The 23,721-nt window shown below is 40.2% G+C and overlaps 1 protein-coding gene across 1 annotated transcript; it reads right to left on the bottom strand.

The window, feature by feature from the left end:
• Positions 1 to 426: 426 nt before the first annotated feature.
• On the bottom strand, positions 427 to 23,613 carry LOC148718452 (leucine-rich repeat-containing protein 3C-like). The gene is made up of 3 exons (XM_088741552.1): positions 23,541 to 23,613; positions 1,314 to 1,385; positions 427 to 502 (listed from the first exon to the last, which is right to left on the bottom strand). The coding sequence occupies exons 1-3, from the start codon at positions 23,570 to 23,572 to the stop codon at positions 427 to 429; spliced, it is 180 nt and encodes a 59-aa protein (XP_088597678.1). The 5' UTR covers positions 23,573 to 23,613.
• Positions 23,614 to 23,721: the final 108 nt, after the last annotated feature.

Here is a 23,721-nt window from a genome sequence, read left to right as displayed (position 1 = left end):
AAGACATCCCCACCAAGGTACTGAGAAGGAGAGGGGTGGGTGAAGCCTGACCCTTGTCTCTCAGAATTTTGGAAATGATCTACCATCAATAGAAATTCTGTTTTGTAAAGTACAGGTTACTTTTAAAAGTATAATTTTTAATTGTTCCATACGCTAGGTGGGCCGGTGACAACATCTAATAAGATAATTTATGAAATGGTGAAATGAATGCGATATAATGAAACGTGCTTGTTCGATAATATATCAATTGTTATATCTAAACAGTTTTTTTATTTTAATATGTACATATAATATCAAATATTAAGGAACACAAATTTTCTTCTTGAAAACCTCCCGTAACAGAGCAAGCGTAAGTGTTTGGTAGATGTTCTATTAGTCACACTGTTTCAGTCTAGCTCCAATTTTGCTTGGAAATTTGCTTCGTACTTACAGTTTGTCCAGAGATTCCAACCCTATGAAAGCTTCTAAGGTTAAGTCCTTTAACTGATTATTGGATAAGTCCCTATGACGGAAAGATCATCACAACGGAACGTTAGCTTTGAGCTGTTAGTTATTATTGGAACCAGAAAATATTTTCAGCTATAACAAAGGACGGCCATGGTTCTCGTTTTAAAAGCAGGATTGGTCCGAGGAAATCTGAAAGAAGGTTAATTTCGTAGATGTCTCATAGGACTCTGAGTAGATTGATTGTAAAGATCTCACATTTGTTGAATCTCAAACAATTTGCGATATTTCAATGGGTAGGATATGCAATATTAAAGAATAAAAATATTATTCTTTAAAGTTTGGCGTGATCAATGAACGATAAACATCTCATCCCAAATTAATTAGCAGTACTCTTTCAATCTTTTCCCCCTTTTTCGAAATACATGTGTAATACGTTTTTACTGCATTGCTAAGCCTGTTTTATTCGCGAGTGTTAAGTGGATGTTGTGGTAGTCAGGCTGTTTCATTCTGGCTTCAATTTTTCTGGAAATTTGGTTCCTACTTTGGCGCGGAGAATATAGCTCCGTTGGTTAGGGTGCCGGATTGTATTGTGCGGGAGGTCGAGGGTTTGGGCCCCGGCCGGACCAATACTCATGGTCTTAAAATAAATGAGGAGAATTTGCAACCTTTCTATAACAAGAAATGGATAGCTTATCTAGTCTTCACGGATATGAACGAATAAACCGTAGGAGACGTTGATTTCCCACGCACGAGACTACTCTTTTTTGTGGATGTCCTTCCCTGGGGTGAGATGGGTGGGTGTTGGCCCTGAAAAGCCCTTATGGGGAGTGGTCAAGTAACCTATGTCACCTATGTAACCTACTTACAATTCGAATGTAAGTCCTATCCCACTGAAAACTCCTGAGGGTAGGTTCTTTAAATAATTATTGGATAAGTACCTACGACAAACAGAACATCGCAACAAAATGTTAGCTTTGAGTTCTTAGATAATGAATGGAACCTTAAAATACTTCAGCTATAACAAAAGATGCCTTTGGTTCTCGTTTTAAAAGCTGGATCAGTTAGAGGTAAACGAATATTCCTCAATCAGATCCAAAAGGAGATTAATTTTACAGTGAAATGTTCAGCAAACAACCGCGGACGATAATCCTACTCTTGTATGTTGGGTCAGCAGTGATCTAATTGGCCCAAAATAACGAATATAAATATAGAGGCAAGACCGATACAACGTAGATAAGTTTTAAAACAGAGCACTATATTTCGGCTGGCCAAACCAGCCTGGTTTGGCCAGTCGAAATATAGTGCTCAGTTTTAAAACTTATCTACGTTGTATCGGTCTTGCCTCTATATTTGTATTAATTTTACAGATGTCCCGTAGGACTCTCTGAGCAGCTTAGTTGTAAAGACACCGTATTTAAGAGCTACCACAAAACTGGAAACTTCTAGACCTCTCTCCATTTATTCCACTCAGAAAGACCGAAAAATTCAGACCTGAGTGACCTTAAGAAATTTTACTTACGTTCACATAACAGTAGACTGTTCGTGTTCAGAGTGCGTCACTAGCAGCTTTAACGTTTCGTTTTATAATTTTCAGTTTTTGCCGCGAGTTTAGCTTATGCAGTAAACCGTTCGTAATGCAACTAAAAAATTCATTTACGTAAACTCTCTCTTTGAAGTATAACCGACTTTAAAATCACTAGTTCATTCCGCCACAAAGTGATGTTAACCCAGTGATCTATAAACACTGCACACCAGTTTAATTCAATTTTTAAAACCTTTTCGTATCCAAAGTGCGCACTTTTTTGTCATCCACTTGCATGTGATAACAATAATATCCACCCAATTGGAGGAAAGGTATCTTGTCGGCGGTGAAATATTAAAGGAAAACTATTTACCTACTCAGAGTATGACGTCGATGCACAAGGTCAGAGAAAATGCTAAACTGGGAAGCCGACAAAGTCGCACATGACATTAGCAGATGGTAGAGAACACAGACGTAAATCAAATTAAAGAGAGAGACCTCACCAAATTATTTTGATTTACATAACGGTAAAGATGATTTTCAAGGCTTCAAAAAAAACTGGCATGTGTAAATCTGGTCTAAGTGGTCTGACTGAAACTTAAACTAGACACGAGCGCTGTTAATCACGATCTTTGTGGCGTGTTCTTCTAATGGAATCCCTTCAATAACTTTCGGTAAACTAGAGATCCACTTCCTGGCTTGCATGCCGGCGACTCCCCATGGTGCCTTCAATTGACGGTATAGCTCCACTCCTTCATCATCGCTTTCAAGATGGTCAATAGAATCGTCCATATAGGTACACAAGGCGAAAAAACTTATTTAAGTTGTTTTAAACGTGGATTAATCCCGTCTTAAATCTAAGTTTACTAAATTTAAGTTGACGTTTAAGCGACTTATACACCGGTTTAAGTCTGCCTTAAATCGAGCTTATACTATCTTAAGGCTAAACTCTAATGTAGGTTTAAGCTGACACTAAATGTCTGTAAACAAAAGTATTCGTTTACGTTACTTTTAATGGAACTTAAACTCGTATAAAACACGCTTCTAAGTACTGTTTAGCTGTAGTAAACCGAAAAAGCTTATTTAAGTTGTCTTAAACGTGGATTAATCCCGTCTTAAATTTAAGTTTACTAAGTTTAAGTTAAGGTTTAAGAAACTTCTACACCGGTTTTAAGTCTGCCTTAAACCGAGCTTATACTATCTTAAGGCTAAACTTTAATATAGGTTTAAGCTGACATGAAATGCCTGTAAACAAAATAACTTATTTACGTTACATTTAATGGGACTTAAACTCGCCTAATATATGCTTCATAGTGCTGTTAAGTTAAGTGAATTTAGGGTTAAGGTCAATCTGTTTAATAGTACATTGTAAGTGCAGTACGTTTATATGGCATATGGTATTTCGTGGACTGGACTGGACTGGACTAGTAAAACGTGGACTAGTAAAGTGCGGACTAGTAAAACGCGGACTAGTAAAACGCGGACTAGTAAAACGAGAACTAGTAAAACGCGGACTAGAAAAACGCGGACTAGTAAAACGCGGACTAGTAAAACGCGGACTAGTAAAACGCGGACTAGTAAAACGCGGACTAGTAAAACGCGGACTTAACAACAAAAACAACAAAAAAAAAACAATTTCATACGAAGGCGATCACAAGACTTAATGGCGAGCCAATTTAGTGAGTAACAATCCCTGTTTGACCTTTAAGCTACACATGGGTTTGACATGCACCAGATACAAACAAATTTATAAGTTTAGGCTAAGAAAGAATTTTATTCAGCACCAGTTCAAAATCCTAAAATACACTTTCGTCGTAAATTTCATGGCAGAAACGAACGAATTCGATGAAAAAAAGTCGCATTAAATCTACTTGTGTCTAGGTAGAAAGAGTCTCATTGACTTCAGCTTTTCGGTGGAAGAATAACTGATTTACACACGCCATTACAGAAAACAAACAAGCAGACTGACAACCCCAAAACACATATTCGTATTCACTTACAATTTGACTTTCAAAGACATTTTAAAACGGAACAGAGGTAAATCTTCGAAGATTAATCGTCGTTGGAAATAAAAAATACTTTCCGTAAGATCTCTGTTTTTCTCTTTACGAGAAAATCGTTGCATCATCATTTAAGGTGGCTCGTACCGGTTTTCATCTTTTTGATGGTTTGTAACTTTGAAAGAATACAACAGAAAGACTGACCAAGGCCAGTTGAACACTTTTACAGGTTGAATTACATAATCATTGGTAATCCAAAAATAAGTGTCATTTCCTCACTAGTAGTTTCCATGGCAACGCTTTCATATGCTTATTCAGACGCATTTTTTGGCTTGTGGCTTAAATAATTTGAAAACTAACCCGGTGACCCCCTGATTTTTTCCAGTGATTGCTTTTGGCACTTGAAAAGAAAAAATGCACAAAGATTTTTAAAAAATTCTACGGAGCGGAATTTCAGGAGATCTACAAAAAAGACAATTTTCACATATCACAAATTTCCTACAGTAGAATTTTCTAGTTTTTTTCTGATGATTCCGTTCGACGTTATTATCATATTGGAACAACAAAAAGAAGGGGTCACCGGACTTGTTTTCATGCAATAGCTTTCGTGAGTTTAGCAGTTTCCACGCGCGTTTTAAATATCTGGATTCTATAAGATCGACATTTGCTCATGATCTGTTTTAGCTACCGCTGACAATTGCGTGTGCTCGCGCGAGCACCTACGATCTGATGTTTACAGACGTTTACTGCTAAGAAAATCATTAAACAGCCGTCAAAGACAGCCTCCCGAGCTCATCTTAAAAATCCTGCACATGACTTCTGGCTATACCATATTATTTTCCTTTAAGTTTCAAAGTCTTCTTCCACTTCAGGTAGATTACCCTTCACTTGAGTTCTTCTTTTTTCGCCGTCGCAAGATTTCATATCGGTTGAATATTTCTTTTAAATGTGAAGTGAAGCAACCTTTACTTCTCCGAAAATCGTCTTCGTTATCTTAGTTTCTATCTCCTGCATTCATAGTGCCCACTCAACACATCAAATACATGCTCTTAGGTAAACTTCTCACAAAAGTAGAAAAAATTCCACCCGCCGCCATCTTTGTTTTGAATTTTTATCTTTTGATCTCGCGCTTCTTTCGCAAGTTTCTCTCGCGCGCGTCATGCAAGAGTGACCTATTCCCCGCGCGAGGAAACTGGTACGAGCCACCTTAACTCGTGTGTGTTTGTCACGCCAGTACTGCTGTTTAGCGTACGCTTCTTTACTCTTCAATTGACAGCTGTCACATCGTGACAGTTACTTATCAAAAAAATGTTTCAAAATTTGCTCGGAAGCCTTTAATTACCTTTACAAATAAAAATGTTTCGGCGAAAGCTTTCTCTTTAATTTGAAGAACCCGAATGATTTAGGGCTACAATTCCGAGTTTAATTACGGGAAAATCCTCCTTGAACTTAAAAATTTGATAGCGAGTGAGTTATAAAGAAAACAAACTTTATTCAAATCAAAGAGAAGGTTTTCGCCGAAACATTTTTATTTGTAAAGGCAATTAAAAAGCTTCCAAACAAATTTTCAAAAATTTTTTTGAAAAGTAACTGTCACGATGTGACACCTGTCAATTGAAGAGTAAAAAAGCATACGCTTTTGAAGAAAGCCGGCGACTCCCCATACTGCCTTCAATTGACGGTACAGCTCCACTCCTTCATCATTGCTTTAAATACGATCAATAGACCCGTCCATATAGGTGAACTTAAAGACAGTCTCAGCAGCAAGGGGAAAATAGTCTTGGTTTATTCCAGCGTTTTTCTGCGCAATAAACTCCATTGGGGCGGAATTGTTTCCAAAAAACTACACGCTTAAACTCGAAAACGTCTGGCTCTCGGTTAGGGTCAAGATCTCTCCACAGCTGAAGGGCGTGGTGTCGGTCCTGTTCCTCAATCTCTATCTGGAGATACATTTCTTTGATGTCCCAGGCGATGCCAGCCGGGTTTCGACGAAAACGGACAAGGACGTTGAAATGATCTTGTAGTAATTTCGGCCCGGGATGGATCATGTCATTAAGGAAGTACCATTACATTTAGCGGCACAATCAAATACGATTCGCACCTTTGGTGTCGATTTATCTATTCTCACGACCAGAAAATGCGGCAAATACGTTATGTTAGCTGGCATCTGTTCGTTTAATCCCAGCGGATTAAAAATCATTACTACTTTACGCAGGACGTTTCCCTTTGTTGTCTGACATTCCGGGGAAACTGGAGAAGCGGCAAAGGGCAAAGGTAAACACGTCCTCAGTACTGTTCCACGGAATTTCCAGTGTCTTCGTTATCGGGTCTTGACCGCTGTTAATCACTATCTCTGTGGCGTGCTCTTGTGATGGAATAGCTCCAATAACTTTTGGTAAATTAGAGATCCACTTCGTGGCCTGCATACTGGCGACTCCCCATAGTGCCTTCAATTGATGGTATAGCTCCACTCCATCATCATCGCTACAAAGACTGTCAATAGAATCTTCCGTATAGGTTAACTTCACTAGTTTTTTTTTTTCTTTCGCTTTCCTGTGCAACAACCTACGACCCCATAGGAGCAGAGTTCTTTCCAAAAACTACACGCGTAAACTCGAATACGTCTGGCTTTCGGTTAGCTTCAAGATCTCTCCTCAACAGACGGAAGTGGGATCGTCCCTGCTCTTTAATCTATATCTGGAGCTACATTTCTTTGATTTCACAGGCGATGCCAGCAGGGTTTCGACAAAAACGAACAAAGACGTTGAAAATATCTTGTAGTAAGCTCGGCCCGGGATGAATCATGTCATTTAAGGAAGTACCATTACATTTACCGGCACAGTCAAACACCACTCGCACTTTGTTGTCCATTTTTCTTTTGTCGCCACCGAAAAATGCGGCAAACATCAGACGTAAGCTGGCAGCTATTCGTTTAAAGGAGCTTTTCGTAAATATCCTTTATCAACATTGGCCTGGATGGTTGCTTGATATTCTTCGGCGACGTGGCTTTTCTTCTTCAAATTTCTTTTGGTGCTTCGTATGCAAGAAAGTACCATAGGTTTAGTGTCAGGGATGTCGGGTTTATTTCTTTCCAAGGAACGGCTAAAAGATATCTTCCATTTTTGTATTTGAGGGAATCTTTCCCTTTGCTTTCTCCTTTGGTGAGTACCAGTCTCTCATCGCGGTCTGTGCCAGACTTCTCAATTTCCCAGAACATCTTGAAGTTGTTGTCGACATCACAACAGGATTCTTTTCTCTCGCTCCAATTAGGCTCTTGGTAAACAAGGAACGAATAACTTAACGTGAGATCATGTTCTCGCGGTTTCGCTTTCATCAGCTGCACCAATACTACTCCAGTCAAATGGTCCGAGATGGGCGATAGGTCCACCATGTTTCTATCGGAATTCAACGTGCGAATAATGGAGTTGAGCGTTATCAATGCCAATCCAAAGATCAACAAGTCCATCCATCATTTGCCGGCTTGGGAAAACTGCATTGGGTCAGGTGAGGCCGTTTATTCTGAGGTTTGTTCTAGTTCACAGCTCTGTAACTGCTTGCAACTTTCTGAGTATATGTTTCTACCCTCATTTCCTTTGAAAACGTGCCATCTACTCTTTAAATTTGAATTTTTAATGGCATGGACTGAAACGTTTTGAGGATGTCGTTGAGAACATAAACTTGACATTTTTCGAAAGGCTCTGCCAGTCCCAGTACCCCAGTAACATCTTCAGTTAGGAAAGTTTTGGTCAACGCGTCCTCTAGGATTGCGTTTAGTATTATTTTTCTACCATTGGCCTTCATCCACGCAGGGACAGCTCGTAACGAATAAGGTTAACTCGGCGTTCCCTCATTACTGCTGGTCGGGGTGACAGCGGGCGCCCCCTCCTGTGGAACATCTTGCGTCTCTCATCGTCAACATAAGGAACGTTGTCTTCAGTCCAGTTTCTGACAAAACTTCACCTCCACGAAGAAGACTTGAGGGCCATTTGGGCAATCTTTCCCCCATGATCAGAGGGTAAGCAACGGAAACACAGCTTTCTTTCTTTTGCGATCTTCCAGCGCTCATCCACTCCTCCGTCGCCAAACTCCTTGCAATATCACACCCCGTGATCAAAATTGTGACAGAAATTGTGATATAATTAAAAATAAATCACGAACCTACCGACACCATAACATGGTGCCTACAGCCTATCTAGAAGGAAGGCAGTATTCAAAAAAAAGGAAAGGCATTGAATGTTAAAAACACTTTTTTAGGGTGTCTCTCTCGAAAATGTGAATTGTTATCATCGATGTTTGGTTTTAAATACTTATAGCATTTTGACGAAGTATTCAAGAAGCGGCTAAATCTTAAGTGTTCATCTCTTCTTTAAGGTTTTGATCAACGGCCGCCAATTCTCTAGCTTCTATTTTCTTTTACGACATTAAAAAACCTGAATGAATTGCTAAACAAAACAGGCTCGTCATTTGTAATAAACACCCCGGCCGGTCAAGTTTTGCTAATCGATTCATCTTTTTCCGACAAGTCAACTATGAAAGAGAACTTTTCAAAGTTTGTCATATTTATTGCTATATTAACGCTGCATTTATGGGAAAGCGGTTTCTTAGACCTACAACTTTGTAAGTGGATCCTCATTTCACACTATTCATACACCAGTTTTAATTGGTTCTCTCTAGATTTTCAAATTATTGAAAGTTTTCACAAATTAAAGATATTTGCCTGATATTTGCGTAAAGCTTTTGATGTAATTAACCACGAGATATTACTCTAAAAGCTAAAAAATGCTGGTGTAACTGAAATTACACATAAGTGGTTTGAAAGTTATCTAGGACACCGTAAACAGTATCTTGTCTGTAAGGGCTCGAGCTCAGATATTCTGAACTTATGTTATGGAGTGCCGCAGGGTTCTGTATTGGGACCATCCCTTTTCTCAATTCATTATGACGGTGTGAAATCAGCTGTAGAATTTTCTAATTGTACGCTTTACGCTGACGACACAGAAATTCACTCGAATGACCCAAGCGCTATTCACGCCGCAAGTTGTGTTAATAAAAACCTGCAGAATGTTAGTAATTGGCTGACACAGAACCCGACGGTACCACATGCTGGCAAATCTGTGGCAATGAAGATTGGTTCACGTCCAGCTTTACGACGATCCGATGACATCGACATCCGCTTTGACGATCACCATCTTAAGGAAGTTAGCACAGTTAAGTACTTGGGTATCCACATGGATATTGCACACACATGGATGCAACATCAGGATTATATCTGTAAAAAGATATATCCAAAGCTTAACAGACGAACGGGAGTGGGGCAATAATTTGTTTTGTCTTCACTTACATTCATTACATTCGTGATCCCACTCGTGAATCTCTTCGCGTGCGACGATGATCCAGTCTCGCTGGCAAAGAATGAAGTTTACTCCAGGAACATGATTTCCTCTCTCATTATAATGCTTAATTATAAGTTTCGTCAGCCAGTGTCCACTTGCCAGAATGAGTCGAAATCTGGTATCATATGATAGAAAACCTGCGAACTTTAATCGACCATCACTGTGAATAACTCCACAGTCGTCGATGCATGGGTTGAGCTTTGTCAACTGGCTTTTCTTTGATATCGACTTCCCTTAGCTCAAAGCTGTGTATTCGTTACAGAGAGCTTCGCGTTGGGCAAAATCCACTATTTCTCCCTCAGAATCCTTTATTTCTTCGGGCAACAGTTCCATACTTTCATTCCTGTTGTCTCTGTAACCCATGTTTTGTAATACTCTTCTCACTTTCACGTGCACTCGAACCAAACGCGTCCAACTGCAAAACCGTTTCGGATCTAGTCTCCACTCTTCTAGTGTGTTGTTGTGTTTCGGTGCGGTTCCTTTCTGGAGATTACACGCTAGGGTTGCATAGGCATTTATATCTTCTTTCTTCTTCGATTTCTCATCTCTGGCATTTCACTGGGTTTATCAAGGACTTTCATCTTTGACCATTACTGAAATCATCTGTCAGCCAGCTAGAGCCATTCCACCACAAGGAACATTCGGCTAACTCTGAGGGCGTGGCCCTCTTCTGCATAAATCGGCTGGATTCTCTTCAGTAGAGACATCCTACCACTGCGACGGTTCAGTGAAAATCTGTATTTCACCAATTCGGTTGGCTTCGAACGGTCGGTCGGAAGTCTTTGCCGCGTCCTCGAATCCACCATAAAACATCTCTACTGTCAGAGTAAAATGTCTTAATCGGTTCTTCTAAGGCCGTCAGCAACGACTCTGTTAAGCGCAGGCCCAAAGTCGCATCATGAGTTCCAGTCTGGGTACTGTCACCGGGTTCAGTGGTGCCACTTCACTCTTTGCAGCAATCAGACGAAAGATTACATAATCGTTATCATGTCGGATATAGACTGCTGCACCATAGGCCTCTCGAGAGGCATCGACAAAAGTCACAATGTGTTTTGACTTGACAGGCTCTAGACATCCCAGACACCGGGGAATCTTCACCTCGTGAAGACTTTTCAATTGCTCGAACCAAACCCCGATTTAGTTTGCTATTTCATATTGAACTTCGTCGTCTCAGTCCTAGCCTCGCAACCACAGTTCCTGAAGTAGAATTTTCGCCACAATAACGTAAGGGCGTACGAATCTCAGCGAATCAAAAATCGTTGCTACTTTACCCTGGACGTTTCGCTTTGTTGTCTGAAATTACGGGCAAACTGGAGAAGCGGCAACGATAAACAAGTCTTCAGTACTGTTCCATGAAATTCCCAATGTGTTCGTTATCAGGTCTTGACCGCTGTTAATCACGATCTTTTTGGCGTGTTCTTCTGATGGAATACCTTCAATAACTTTCGGTAAATTAGAGACCCACTTCCTGGCTTGCATGGCGGCGACTCCCCATAGTGCCTTCAATTGACGGTAAAGCTCCACTCCTTCATCATCGCTTTCAAGACGGTCAATAAAATCGTCTATATGGTGAACTTAAAGACGGTCTCGACTGCAAGTGGATAACAGTCTTGGTTTCTTCGATCATTTTCCTGCTCAACAAACTCCATAGGGGCGGAATTATTTCCAAAACCACACGCTTAAACTCGAATACGTCTGGCCCTCGATTAGGGTCAGGATCTCTCCATAACAGTCGGAAGTGGGATCGGTCCGGCTCCTCAATCTCTATCTGGAGGTACATCTCTTTGAGTTCACAGGCGATGCTAACAGGGTTTCGAAAAAAACGGACAAGGACGTTGATAAGATCTTGTAGTAATTTCGGCCCGGGATGACTCGTGTCACTTAAGAAAGTACCATCACATTTAGCGGCACAATCAAATACGATTCGCACTTTTGTTGTCGATTTATCCATTATCACGACCGGATAATACGGCCAATATCATACGTTAGCTGGCAGCTGTTCGTTTGAGGGAACCTTTCGTAAATATCCTTTATCAACATAGGCCTGGAAGGTTGCTTGATATTCTTCGGCGACGCAGCTGTTCTTCTTCAAATTTCTTTTGGTGCTTTGTAAGCGAGACATTGCATAGGTTTGGCGTCAGGGAGATCGGGTTTGTTTTCTTTCCAAGGAACGGCTACACGATATCTTCCATTTTGTACTTGAGGGAATCTTTCACTTTGCTTAAAGCTAGTCTTTCTTCTTCGGTGTGTACGAGTTTGTCATCGCCGTCTGTGCTGGACTTCTCAATTGTGCGGAACTTCTTTAAGCTGTTGTCGATATCGCAACAGGATTCTTTTCTCTCACTCCAATTAGGCTCTCTAGTGTATAAGAAACTAATAACAGGATCCACCCAAGTGGACAGAGGCGGTCGATGAGTCCACCATGTTTCCCTTGAAGATCAGCATGTAAATAATGGAGTTCAGCGTTATCATTGCCAATCAAAAGATCGACAAGTGCATCATTTGTCGGCTTGGGAAAACTGCATTAATATTGGGTCAGGTGAGGCCTTTTGTCCTGATGTTTGTAGTAGTTCACAGCTCTGTAACTGCTTGCGACTTTCTGAGGACATGTTTTACCCTGATTTCCTTCAAAAACCTGCCATCCTCATTTTCAGTTTCAAAGGTGTCCTTGAGAACATGAACTTCAAATTTTTCGAAAGGCTCTCACAGTCCCAATACCCCAGCATCCCCTTCAGTTATAAAAGTTTCGTTCGATGCGTCGTCTAGAATGACGTTTATTTTATTTTTCTACCATGGCCTTAATCCACACAGGGACAGTTCGTAACGAATAAGGTTCAGTCTGCATTCCTTCATTACAGCTGGTCAGGGTCAAAGCGGGCGCCCCCTCCCATGGAACACCTGTGCCTCTCTCATCTGGCGCGTTCGTTTAACCAGCGACTAAGATTCTCTAGCTGACGATCAGGTAAATTTTTTTATCAGCAGGCTGTGAATAGTTCCATCTAGCAACTCACCGCCTCTTCCTTCGGCTTGTAACTCTACCACTAATTCTAACAAGGTCAGCAAACTTCTCAAGCGCGTGGATGTCGTTGCTTCTTATCAACGGCACCTGCTCTTGTTGATCCATATAAGATCTTAGAAGCCGGTGCGTACCTCCATATTTCATCTTTAATATTTCTTTTTCCTCTTCGTATTCGCACGCGGTGACTGCAAGACCACAAATGGCTTCCAAAGCATGCCCTGTAAGGCATTGTCGTAGCCTTACCATTTTCAATTGCACCGGCTCCGTTGACTCGTCTACGAGACTTGTAAAAAGGGCCCAAACATCTTCAAACTTCCTTTTGTCACCATTAAACGTCGGAACTGTTAACGGCTTCAAATATCAGTTTCGGTCGTCCTGGCTGCCGTGACTTTCTTTCAGCTGATCTTCTCGGCCGATTACTCGTAGTTCTGTTCTGCTGTGTTCTCGCTTAACGGCCGGTTCATATTTACGGTTTTGAACGCGCGGACTTCGTTCGCATTTTGTGCCTCTTCAATCGTTCTTTGTACGTCTCTTTCGAAAGTTTCGGACTCTTCAAACGGTTTTTTTTTTCCCAGCTTCTTCTTCGACCTCGACTTAGAACGCGGTCAGTTCCTCTTAAATTTCTTGTGCGTCCTCTTTGGCTGCCCACAGCTGTTGAATCACACTTTATATCTTCGTTATTTCGGAATGTTTTTACGCATAGTCTTTCCAACTCATGTCTGAGTTTTGTCACTTTTGTCTTTGCGGCACGTTTCCTTCTTTTAATCTGTATCAACAGAAGGTCCTTTTGCTTCTGTTTGTCGACTCCAATCGCTCCAGTTTTGTCGTTTTTCTTGGTAACTTCGGTAACATCGCTCTCCTCGGCTTAAGAAGCCATAGCGCTCAACTCCAAAACTTAACTCATGTAACGAAACCTCAATAAAACAACAGCTCATAATTTTCTCCCATCGTGTCGCAAAAATGTTAGGAGGGGAAACGAAAATAAAGAAATCAATCAAACACGTATATTCGTGGAAGGCAATAGGCTAAAAAATGTAAAGGCATTGACTGTTACTAAAACTTTCTTAGGGTGCTTTTTTTTTAGCAAATGTTATTTGTTACATCGGTGTTTGGTTTTAAATACTTTTAGCAATTTGACGAAGTATTCAAGAAGCGGCTAAATCTTAAATGTTCATCTCTTCTTCAAGGTTTTGATCAACGGCCGTTAATTGTCTAGCTTCTATTATCTTTTTCGGTATAAAAAATCCTGAATGTATAGTAAAAGAAAACAGGCTCATTATTTGTAATAAACACCACGGCCGGTCAAGTTTTGCTAATAAATACATCTTTTTCTGACAAGTTAGCTGTGAAAGAGAACTTTTCAGAGTCTGTTATATCTATTGCTGTATTGACGCTGCATTTATGGGGAGCAGTGTTTTTGGCCGATAACTTTGTCAGTGGATCCCATTTCACACTATTCATATATCGGTTTTTAACTGGTTTTCTCTAGATTCTCAAATTATGGAAAATTTTCACAGATGAAACATATTTGCCTGATAATATACCTCACAATTGTTAAATCTAAACAGTTTGCAAAATTTCAATATGTGATAGGCAAAGTGAAGGAACACAAAACTCTTCACGAAAAAAAGCAAACACCTCTTACAAGTGAACAATAAACAACTTTTCCCAAACTTAGAAGCAGTACTTTTTCAAATGTTTCCCCATTTTGAGAAATACGTGTAAGAAAACTTTGTTAAAATACACTGCCATTGTAGGTGTGTTCCAAGCGCGAGTGTTAGGTAGATGATTTGCTAGTCAGGCTGCCTCATTCTGGCTTTAATTTTGCTCCAGCGATCTCAACCAACTGAAAGCTACTGAAGGTAAAGTCCACTAGATGATTATTGGACAATCGCCTATGACGAACAGATTATCACAACAAAATGGCAGCTTTGAGCTGTTAGATAATGTTTCGAATAATTAAATATTTTCAGCTATAATAGAATATGCCTTTAGTTCTCGTTTTAAAAGCTTGACTGGCTTGAGGCAAACGATATTTCTTTGATCGAATCCAAAAACCGGTTACTAGTATAGATGTCTCATAGAAATCTCTGTGCAGATTGATCGTAAAACCATCGTATTGAAAAGCTGTCACCAAACCAGACATCACAAGACTTCCAGCAATTTTCTTGACGCACGAGACCGAAAGAGACAACCACAGTCTTTCCTGTATAGAAATTCCCCTCCATCCTTAAAGAAATCTGGTAGGAGGGATTGTTAATGGTGTTAATGCAATAAACGTACCGTTTCAAATGCGACTCAAAAAGTCATACATATAAACTGTCATGTCCTTAAAGTATGACCTCCCTTAAACTGGTTAGTTCATTCCTGCTTAAAGTGTTGTTGACCCAGTCATCTATTAATAGTGCAGACTAGTCAAATTCAATTTTAAAAACTTTTCGTATCCAAATTGCTCAATTTTGTGTCATCCGCTTGCATGTGTTTACAATAAGATCCACACCATTTGCGGGAAGGTATCTTCCCAGCCGTAAAATATCAAAGGAAAAACTATTTACTCAGAATATGAAACACTCTAAAAAAGTTCAATATTTCACCATAAAATGAAGTTAACCCAGTTATGATTCTACAATTTGCCCCATTAAAGTGCTCGAGATTTTGTTATCCGGTTTCTTATATATAAAGTTAACACATAAGCTAAGAAGCCGACAGAGTCTAAAATAAGTTATTGATTTCTTAAATGATCATCTTTTCTTCAATTTATTTAACAGATGTCTCGTGGAACTCTCCGTGCAGCTTCAACGTAAAGAAATAATATTGGAAAGCTATCAAAAAATCCGAGCATCACATGACTTCTATCAATTTTCCCGACGCACGAGACCAAAAAAGCCAATCACAGTCTTTTCCTTAGGCCGCCTGTCAACCCACTTAATGACACACTTGTTATCACACACTTAATTTCCAAATCAATTATTTTTCCTTCGACCAAAGTGGTTTGAAAGGGAGAGAAAAGATTGGATGAAGAAGTTATCTATCGTCTTGAGGTCGTTACCGACATCTTTGCTTAAAAACAATGCCCAGATTTTCTAAATATTTATTTTTACCTCACGATTGTTTTTTCTTTTTCATAAACTTTAGCCCTCGACAAAAGTAGAAATTGGAACGATTTGATAGTTTTTTCAAGAAAAGGCTGAATCTTAAATGTTCATCTCTTCTCCACCGTTTTGATCGAGGACTGTGAATTTTCCGACTTTCATTTTTTTTTTCAGCATAAAAAATCCTTAATATATTTTAAAACAAAGCAGGCTTATTATTTGTAATAAACACCGCGGCTGGTCAAGATTTGCTAATCAATACATTACTACTGTATTGACGCTGCATTGATGGGGAGCCAGTGTTTTAGAACGAAACTTGGTAAGTGGATCCTCATTTCACACTATTCTTATATAAGTTTTTATTGATCCTCTCTAGACTATCAAGTTGTAATAATTTTATTTAAAAAAAAAAAATTTGCCTGATAATATATTTCGAAAATTGTTAAACCTAAACAGTTTGCAATATTTCCATTTGTAAAATGCAATGTTAAGGAAGACAAATGTTCTTGTGGAACCTTACGAAAAAGCAAACGCGTCCTAAAGGTGAACATTAAGTAACAACAAACAATTTATCCCAAACTTATAAGCAGTATTCTTTCAAATTTTCCCCATTGTGAGATATATGTGTGAGAAGATTTAGCTGAGATACACTGCATTGCTGGGTCTGTTTCAAGCGTGAGTGTTAGGCGGATGTTTTGATAGTCAGACTGTCTCCGTCTGGCTCTAATTTGTTGGCATAATTGGTTCTGAGGTTAAGTTCTTTAATTGATTATTGGACAAGTACTTACGACGAACATATCATCAAACCAAATGTTAGCTTTGAGCTGTAAGATAATCTTTCGAATAATAAGATATTACCAGCTATGATAAAAATACCTTGGCTTCTCGTTTTTATAGCATGATTGGCTTAACGCAAAAGATATTCCTCGATCAGATCCGAAAAGAGGTTAAGTTCATGAATGTCTTATAGAATTCTCTGTGCAGCTTGAACGCAAAGATATCATATTGAAGAGCTATCACTAAACTTGACATCACAAGACCTCTATCAATTTTCCTGACGCACGAGACCGAAATAGCAAACCACAGTTATTCCCGGATACAAATCTTTCTCCATCCCCAGAGAGATATCGTAGGAGGAGCTGCTAATGGTGTTAGTGCAGTAAACCGTTCGTAACGCGACTCAAGAAGTCATAAATGTAAACTGTCATGTCCGTATGAGCTAGATTAAAAATCATTCGTTCATTGCACCATAGAGTGATCCAATGATCTATAAACTCTGTACACCAGTCTAATTGAGTTTTTAAATGCTTTCCGTACCCAAAATACTCAATTTTGTTACTTAAAACGGGTCAATATTTTACAGTATAATGAAGTTAACCCAATTACGATTATACAGTTTACAGTTTCCTCAAGGATTTTCGTTATCCGGTTTCCTTTATGTAAAGTGCATCAAGAAGACTATTCTGGTAACCTCTCTGTTAATGAAGATGATATTCTGGTCTCTTATGATGTTACAGCTCTCTTCACCAATGTGCCGTTGGATGAGACTATTAACATCTTGGTCAACAAAGCCTTCGCGGATGACTGGTTTAATAAAACCCATGGGCTTAACCTCCTAAAAGATCCGCTTGTTAAGTTGTATGAGCAGACGGATGGAGTAGCTATGGGCTCCCCCCTGGGCCCCCTAATGGCGAACGTCTTCATGCGCCACCTCGAGGAGAAACTCGCACGCGATGGCTTGATGCCTCATTGGTACAGAAGATACGTTGATGATACTCTTGCAAGAATGTCAAATACTGATGCTGCCACTAAGTTTCTTACTACCCTGAATGGCCTACATCCCAGTTTACTGTTCACGATGGAACCTCCTGTTGATGACAGCATTCCTTTCATCGGCATTGATATCATCAAGAATGGAACAAAACTTGAAACTCAAGTCTATAGAAACCCAACTAATATTGGCTTGCTTTTACATTTCCAAAGTCATACTGACAAACGCTATAAAGACTCTTTCTTAAAGACAATGTTACATCGCGCTTATGCGCTATCCTCCACAATAGAGGCTTTTAATGAAGAATGCGCCAAATTGCGCTCCATTTTTAGCCGTCTTGGTTACCCTTCTAGTCTTATAGATTCTGTTATTTCTAATTTTTTTCTCGTAAACCTTCTGTAGGCACAGCGGAGAGAAATGCTGACCAGAGCAACATAGTCAGAATTAACCTACCATTCAAAGATCAGGTTTCAGCTAATTCTGTTCGGAGACAGCTGTGTGATCACAGTAATATGATTGGCCTCGTTTTGTAGCCAGGTTTTGTAAGCAAGAAATTAGAACAAGACCTAAAACCTAAAGAACCCAAGCCGTCAATTGTTAATCAGCGATGCGTTGTTTATCATTTTGTATGTCATCTGTGCGATGCAGATTATGTCGGCTATACTGCCCGACACCTTTTTCAAAGTGTCGCTGAACACAAAAAGTCGGCAATTGGCAAGCATATTCATGAAGCGCATGGTAGGAGGGATCGTTTGAATGATAGTCATTTTAAGATTCTGAGAAAGTTTCTAAGTAAATTTGATTGTTTAGTGTTTGAAATGCTTTATATTAAGAAATTCAAACCTAATCTGAACGTGCAAACGGACTCCATACATGCTAAACTTTTTGTTTAACCCGCAAATTATTTTCTCTTATTGTTCGTTTTTAGTATTTATAGAACTTATTTTTATACATTCTTGACTTGATAATGACGTTATGTTAACCTCGAAAAGTCGTCGATTTTAGCTTTCTATAGCTTTTTATCGTTTTTAAATTTTACAATGTTATCAAGCAACGTTTTGTCGCAAGTTTTTATTGTCAAATGTTATTCCAAGTCACTTCTTCTATGTATACATCAAGAAGGTCAGGGAAAATACTAACTTAGAAGCCGACAAAGTCTCTTACGAGTTCCTGTTTTCTCCTGCACATATTTCACTCTTTTCAATTTCTCATGATAAATGTAACAAGTAGATAACGAAATATGAGAATCAAGGCTTCTTTCAAAACCGACGTACATAACGTTATTCAGCATAGGTCGGTCCATATTAGGAAAAACTGTGCACGAGGTCTTGAGTACCGCCCGAGGGTATAGGCCTTTGTTCTAAACTTAATTGATTTAGGGCTGTAATAACGGCAAGATCCTCCATAAATTTAACAGTACTTAACGAGTAGATGGTAGAGAAAACAGAGGTAATTCAAATTAAACAGAGAGGATTCACAGAAACAATTTATTTGCGTAATGATAAGAATGATTTAAAAGGCTTCCAAACAAACTGGTGCGTATATCCAGCCTTGTTTCTTTAAAAAAACTTAAGTGACAAAAGAAATTTAAACTAGACACAAGTTAATTTAATGCAGCTTTTTCTCATTGAATTTCTTCACTTTCTACTGTGTCATTTCCGGTAGAAATGTCCAAATTATACGGATGTAAAACGTAAAAACTTACCTAAAGGGCATTTGTAGTAGAACTTAATACTTCGCTTACCGTTTTACAATGAACAAATTCTTTTGGAGAATTCATATTCTCGTGAAACGAAAGTCCCATTGATCAACTCAATTGTAAACAAATACTTCATGTCTTAACTTTCTGAGCTACCTTTTGGGATGGATTCAAATTTATTACGAAAAAGTTTTTAGGCCTCGTGTCAACCCTCTTAATGACACACTTGCTATCACAAAATCCATTTCCAAACCAATGTCTTTTTCTTGCAACCAAAGTGGTTTGAAAGGAAGAGAAAAGATAGGATAAAGAAGTTTACTATCAGCTTGAGGTCTTTGCTTAAAAATACTGCCCAGATTTTCTACATAAGCTAAGGTCAAAGAAAATACTAAACTTAAAAGCCGATAAAGTCTCATGAGTTACTGATGTCTGCTACAGATATTTCACTCTTTCTTTGGAAGCGAAACGGAAACCAAACAAACACGTTTATTTGTAACACGGTAAACGGTTAACTCACGGTAAACACGGTAAATACCAACAACTGCCAAACAAATTGCCACTCGAAAAACTCAAAACTTTCAACTCCTTTAAAAGAAACTTGCACACGTCAAAAAATAATTAATAGCTTGAACCTTTCGCCATCGTTGACGCGGATGCGAAGTAGTTGTTTCAACGGCCTCGGAAGCGAAGTGTCCCCCCATTTCGCCGAGCAAGAAATGGTTAAGTGTCAATGGAACATCGTCTCGTGGACTTGAACTCTGATTAGTCAACTGACAGGTATTAAGAAGGGACTCCAGCGAACACGGCGATCAGCTCTTCATCGTTTATGTCTCGTTTTCCCACAACGGCGCAACTGTCTTTCTTAGCAGCTTTCCCCATTACTTCATGGGCTCCTCCAAAATGTGGGGCAGCTGGTAGATTGAATCTCCACGTTACTCCAAGTTCGACTGTCACAATGTACTTTTGACTTGACAGACTCTGGAGTTCGTAGACACCGGGGGAATCTTCACCTTCTGCAGACTTTTCAATGGCTCAAACCAAACCACGATTTGGTTTGCCATTCATCTTGAACTTCGTCATCCCAGTTGTAGCCTCACATCCACAGCCCCTGAAGTAGAATTCTCGCCACAATAACGTATGGGCAAACGAATCCCAGCGGTTCAAGAACCGTTGCTACTTTACGCAGGACGTTTCCCTTTGTTGTCTGAAATTCCAAGGAAACTGGAGAAGCGGCAAAGGTAAACACGTCTTCGGTACTGTTCCACGGAATTCCCAGTGTCTTCGTTATCGGGTCTTGACCGCTGTTAATCACTATCTTTGTGGTGTGTTCTTCTGATGAAATCGCTCCAATAACTTTCGATGAATTAGAGATCTCCTTCCTGGTTTGCATGCTGGCGACTGCCCATAGCTCCTTCAATTGATGGTATAGCTCCACTCCTTCATCATCGCTATCAAGACTGCCAATAGAATCTTCCATATGAGTTTATTTAACTGGTTTGGCTTCCTTGAACGTTATCTTGCGCAACAAACTGCGACCCCATAGCAGCAGAGTTCTTTCCAAAAACTACACGCTTAAACTCGAACACGTCTGGCTCTCGGTTAGCGTCAAGATCTCTCCGCAACAGACGGAAGTAGGATCGGTCGGGCTCCTTAAGCTCTATCTGGAGACAATTTGGATATATCAACAAAGTTGAAATGGTAAATTGGCCACCGTAACGATTACAAATGCTGACGCTTCGAGCGTTAGCCCTTCGCCGGAGATACATTCCTTTGATGTCGCAAGCGATGCCAGCAGGGTTTCGACGAAAACGGACGAGGACGTTAAAAAGATCTTGTAGCTATTTCGGCCCGGGATGAATTATGTCATTCAAGGAAGTGCCATTACATTCAGCGGCACAGCCAAATACGACTCGCACTTTTGTTGTCCATACGTTAGCTGGCAGCTGCTCGTTTGAGAGAACCTTTCCTAAATATCCTTTAGCAACATAGGCCTGGATGGTTACTTGATATTCTTCGGCGACGTGGCTTTTCTTCTTCAAATTTCTTTTGGTGCTTCGTATGGAAAACAGTACCATAGGTTTAGTGTCAGGTAGATCGGGTTTGTTTTCTTTCCAAGGAACGGCCACAAGATATCTTTCATTTTTGTACTTGAGGGAATCTTTCCTTTTGCTTTCTTCTTCAGTGAATACGAATCTGTCATCGCGGTCTGTGTCAGACTTCTCAATTTCTCAGAACATCTTTAGGCTGTTGTCGACATCACAACAGGATTCTTTTCTCTCGCTCCAATTAGGCTCTTGGTGAACAAGGAGCGAATAACATTAACGTGAGATCATGTTCTCGCGGTTTTGTTTTTATCAGCTGCGCCAATACTACTCAACCCAAGTGGTCCGAGGCGGGCGATAGGTCAACTATGTTTCCCTCGGATATCAACATGTGAATAATGGAGTTCAGCGTTATCAATGCCAATCAAAAGATCGACAAGTCCATCCATCATTGGCCGGCTTGGGAAAACTGCATTGGGTCAAGTGAGGGTGTTCATTCTGATGTTTGTTCTAGTTCACAGCTCTGTAACTGCTTGCGACTTTCTGAGTATATGTTTTTACCCTGATTTCCTTTGAAAACCCGCCATCAACCTTTAAATTTGAAATTTTAATGGTATGGACTGAAACGTTTCGAGGATGTCGTTGAGAACATAAACTTGAAATTTTTGGAAAGGCTCTACCAATCTCAGTGCCCCAGTAACCTTATTCATTTAGGAAAGTTTCGTTCAACGCGTCGTCTAGGATGGCGTTTATTTTTATTTTTCTAGCATTGGCCTTCATCCACAGTGGGACAACTCGTCACGAATAAGGTTCAGTAGGCGTTCCTTCATTATAGCTGGTCGGGGTCACAGCGGGCGCCCCCTCCCGGGCCTTTTGGGCAATCTTTCCCCCGTGATCAGAGGCTAGGCAACGGAAACACAGCTTTCTTCTTTCTCGATCTTCCAGCGGTCATCCACTCCTCCGTCGCCAAACTCCTTGCAATACTACACCCCGTGATCGAAACTGTGACAGAAAGATCACTGAGTCTTCACACTACGCGACTCTTTTCCTATTGCAACAGTATGTAAATTTCGCATCCTGCTGCGATCCTTGTATCTCGGTACTCTCGGTAGTCTGACGTACTGGACAGGTTTCGAGTTATTCCTGTTCACCGCTGCTTCTATTCCGAATCTGACTTCGACTTTCAACTTCTCTTTGAAACCTATGAATGATCTTTGTCTGGGGCATTCCTTTAACCAGCGACTGCAATTCTCTAGCTGACGATCAGACAACTTTTTTTTACCAGCAGACTGTGAAGAGTTCCATCTCGTAACACACCTTGTCTTCATTCGGCCTGCAACTTTACCACTGATTCTAACAAGGTCAGCAAACTTCTCAAGCGCGTAGATATCGTTTCTTCTAATGAACAGTGCCTGTTCTAGTTGATCCAATTAGGCTCGCAGAAGCCGGCGCGTACCTTCATACTTTGTCTTTAATATTTTTTCTGCCTCCTGGTATTCGTGGGCGGTGACTCCAAGACCACGGATGGACCTGTAAGGCTTTGTCGTAGCCTTGCCATTTTCAAATGTACTGGCTCCGTTGACTCGTCTACGAGACTTGTAAAAAGAGCCCAAACATCTTCAAACTTTCGTTTGTCACCATTAAACTTCGGAACTGCTAACGGCTTCAAATATCTGTTTCTGTCGTGGCTGCCGTGACTTTCGTTCAGCTGATCTTCTCTGGCCGATTGCTGGTAGCGATCTGCTGTGTTCTTGCTTAAGGGCTTGTTCATATTTACGGCTTTAAACGCGCGGACTTTGATCGCATTTTGTCCCGCTTCAGTCGTTCTTCGTACGTCTCTCTCGATCGCTTCGGACTCTTCAAACGGTTCTCTTTTCCCAGCTTGTTCTTCGACTTCGACTTCGACATAGAAGGCAATGATTTCCTCTAAAATTTCTTGTGCGTCCTCTAGGGCTGCCCATAGCGGTTCAATCACACTTTTTATGTCCGTTATTTCATGTCTGAGATTTGTGACTTTTGTCTTTGCAGTACGTTTCCTTCTCTTAATCTGTATCAACAGAATGTCCTTTTGCTTCTGTTTGTGGACTCCACTCGGTCCAGTTCTGTCGTTTTTCTCGGTTGTTTCGGTAACATCGCTGTCCTCGGATTTGGAAGTCATAGCGCTCAAACTCAACTCGCAAACGAAACCTCAAAGATAACAGCTTATACCTTTCTCGCATCGTGGTCGCCGAAAACATTAGGAAACGAAACGGAAATCAAACAAAAGCGTCTATTCGTAACACGGTAAATTCACGGTACACTTGGTAAATACCAAAGACCGCCAAACAAATTGCTGCTCGTATAACTCAAAACTTTCCACTCCTCTAAAGAAACTTGCACACGTCCAAAAAAAAGTCCACGTGATTTGTTGACGACATTTCAACTTACATAATCTCGAAACATGCGCGCGCACTAATACAGGCACTTCAACGTATCCTCAGAGAAATTACCTCGTCGCCCCTATCCCATGACTAAGAACTAGTGATGGTACAAAGCTTTAGAAGGATTCTACTTACAGGTGCCGTAGTTCTCTGTTGCTCTTGAACATTCCTGAAGATAAGTTCTGCAAATTGTTCTTGGACAGATCCCTGAAGAGTAAATCAAAATATGAGAAGGAAGGAAGGCAGTAGCACAAAATAATGGAAAGGCACTGACTGTTACTGAAACTTTTTAGGCTGTTTTTCTAGCAAATGTGAT

This window comes from Stylophora pistillata, chromosome 12, assembly GCF_964205215.1.
Source record: "Stylophora pistillata chromosome 12, jaStyPist1.2, whole genome shotgun sequence".
NCBI classification, from domain to species: Eukaryota; Metazoa; Cnidaria; class Anthozoa; order Scleractinia; family Pocilloporidae; genus Stylophora; species Stylophora pistillata.
The sequence above is the reverse complement of the archived record's forward strand: the minus strand, read 5'-3'. Positions and strand labels throughout refer to the sequence as shown.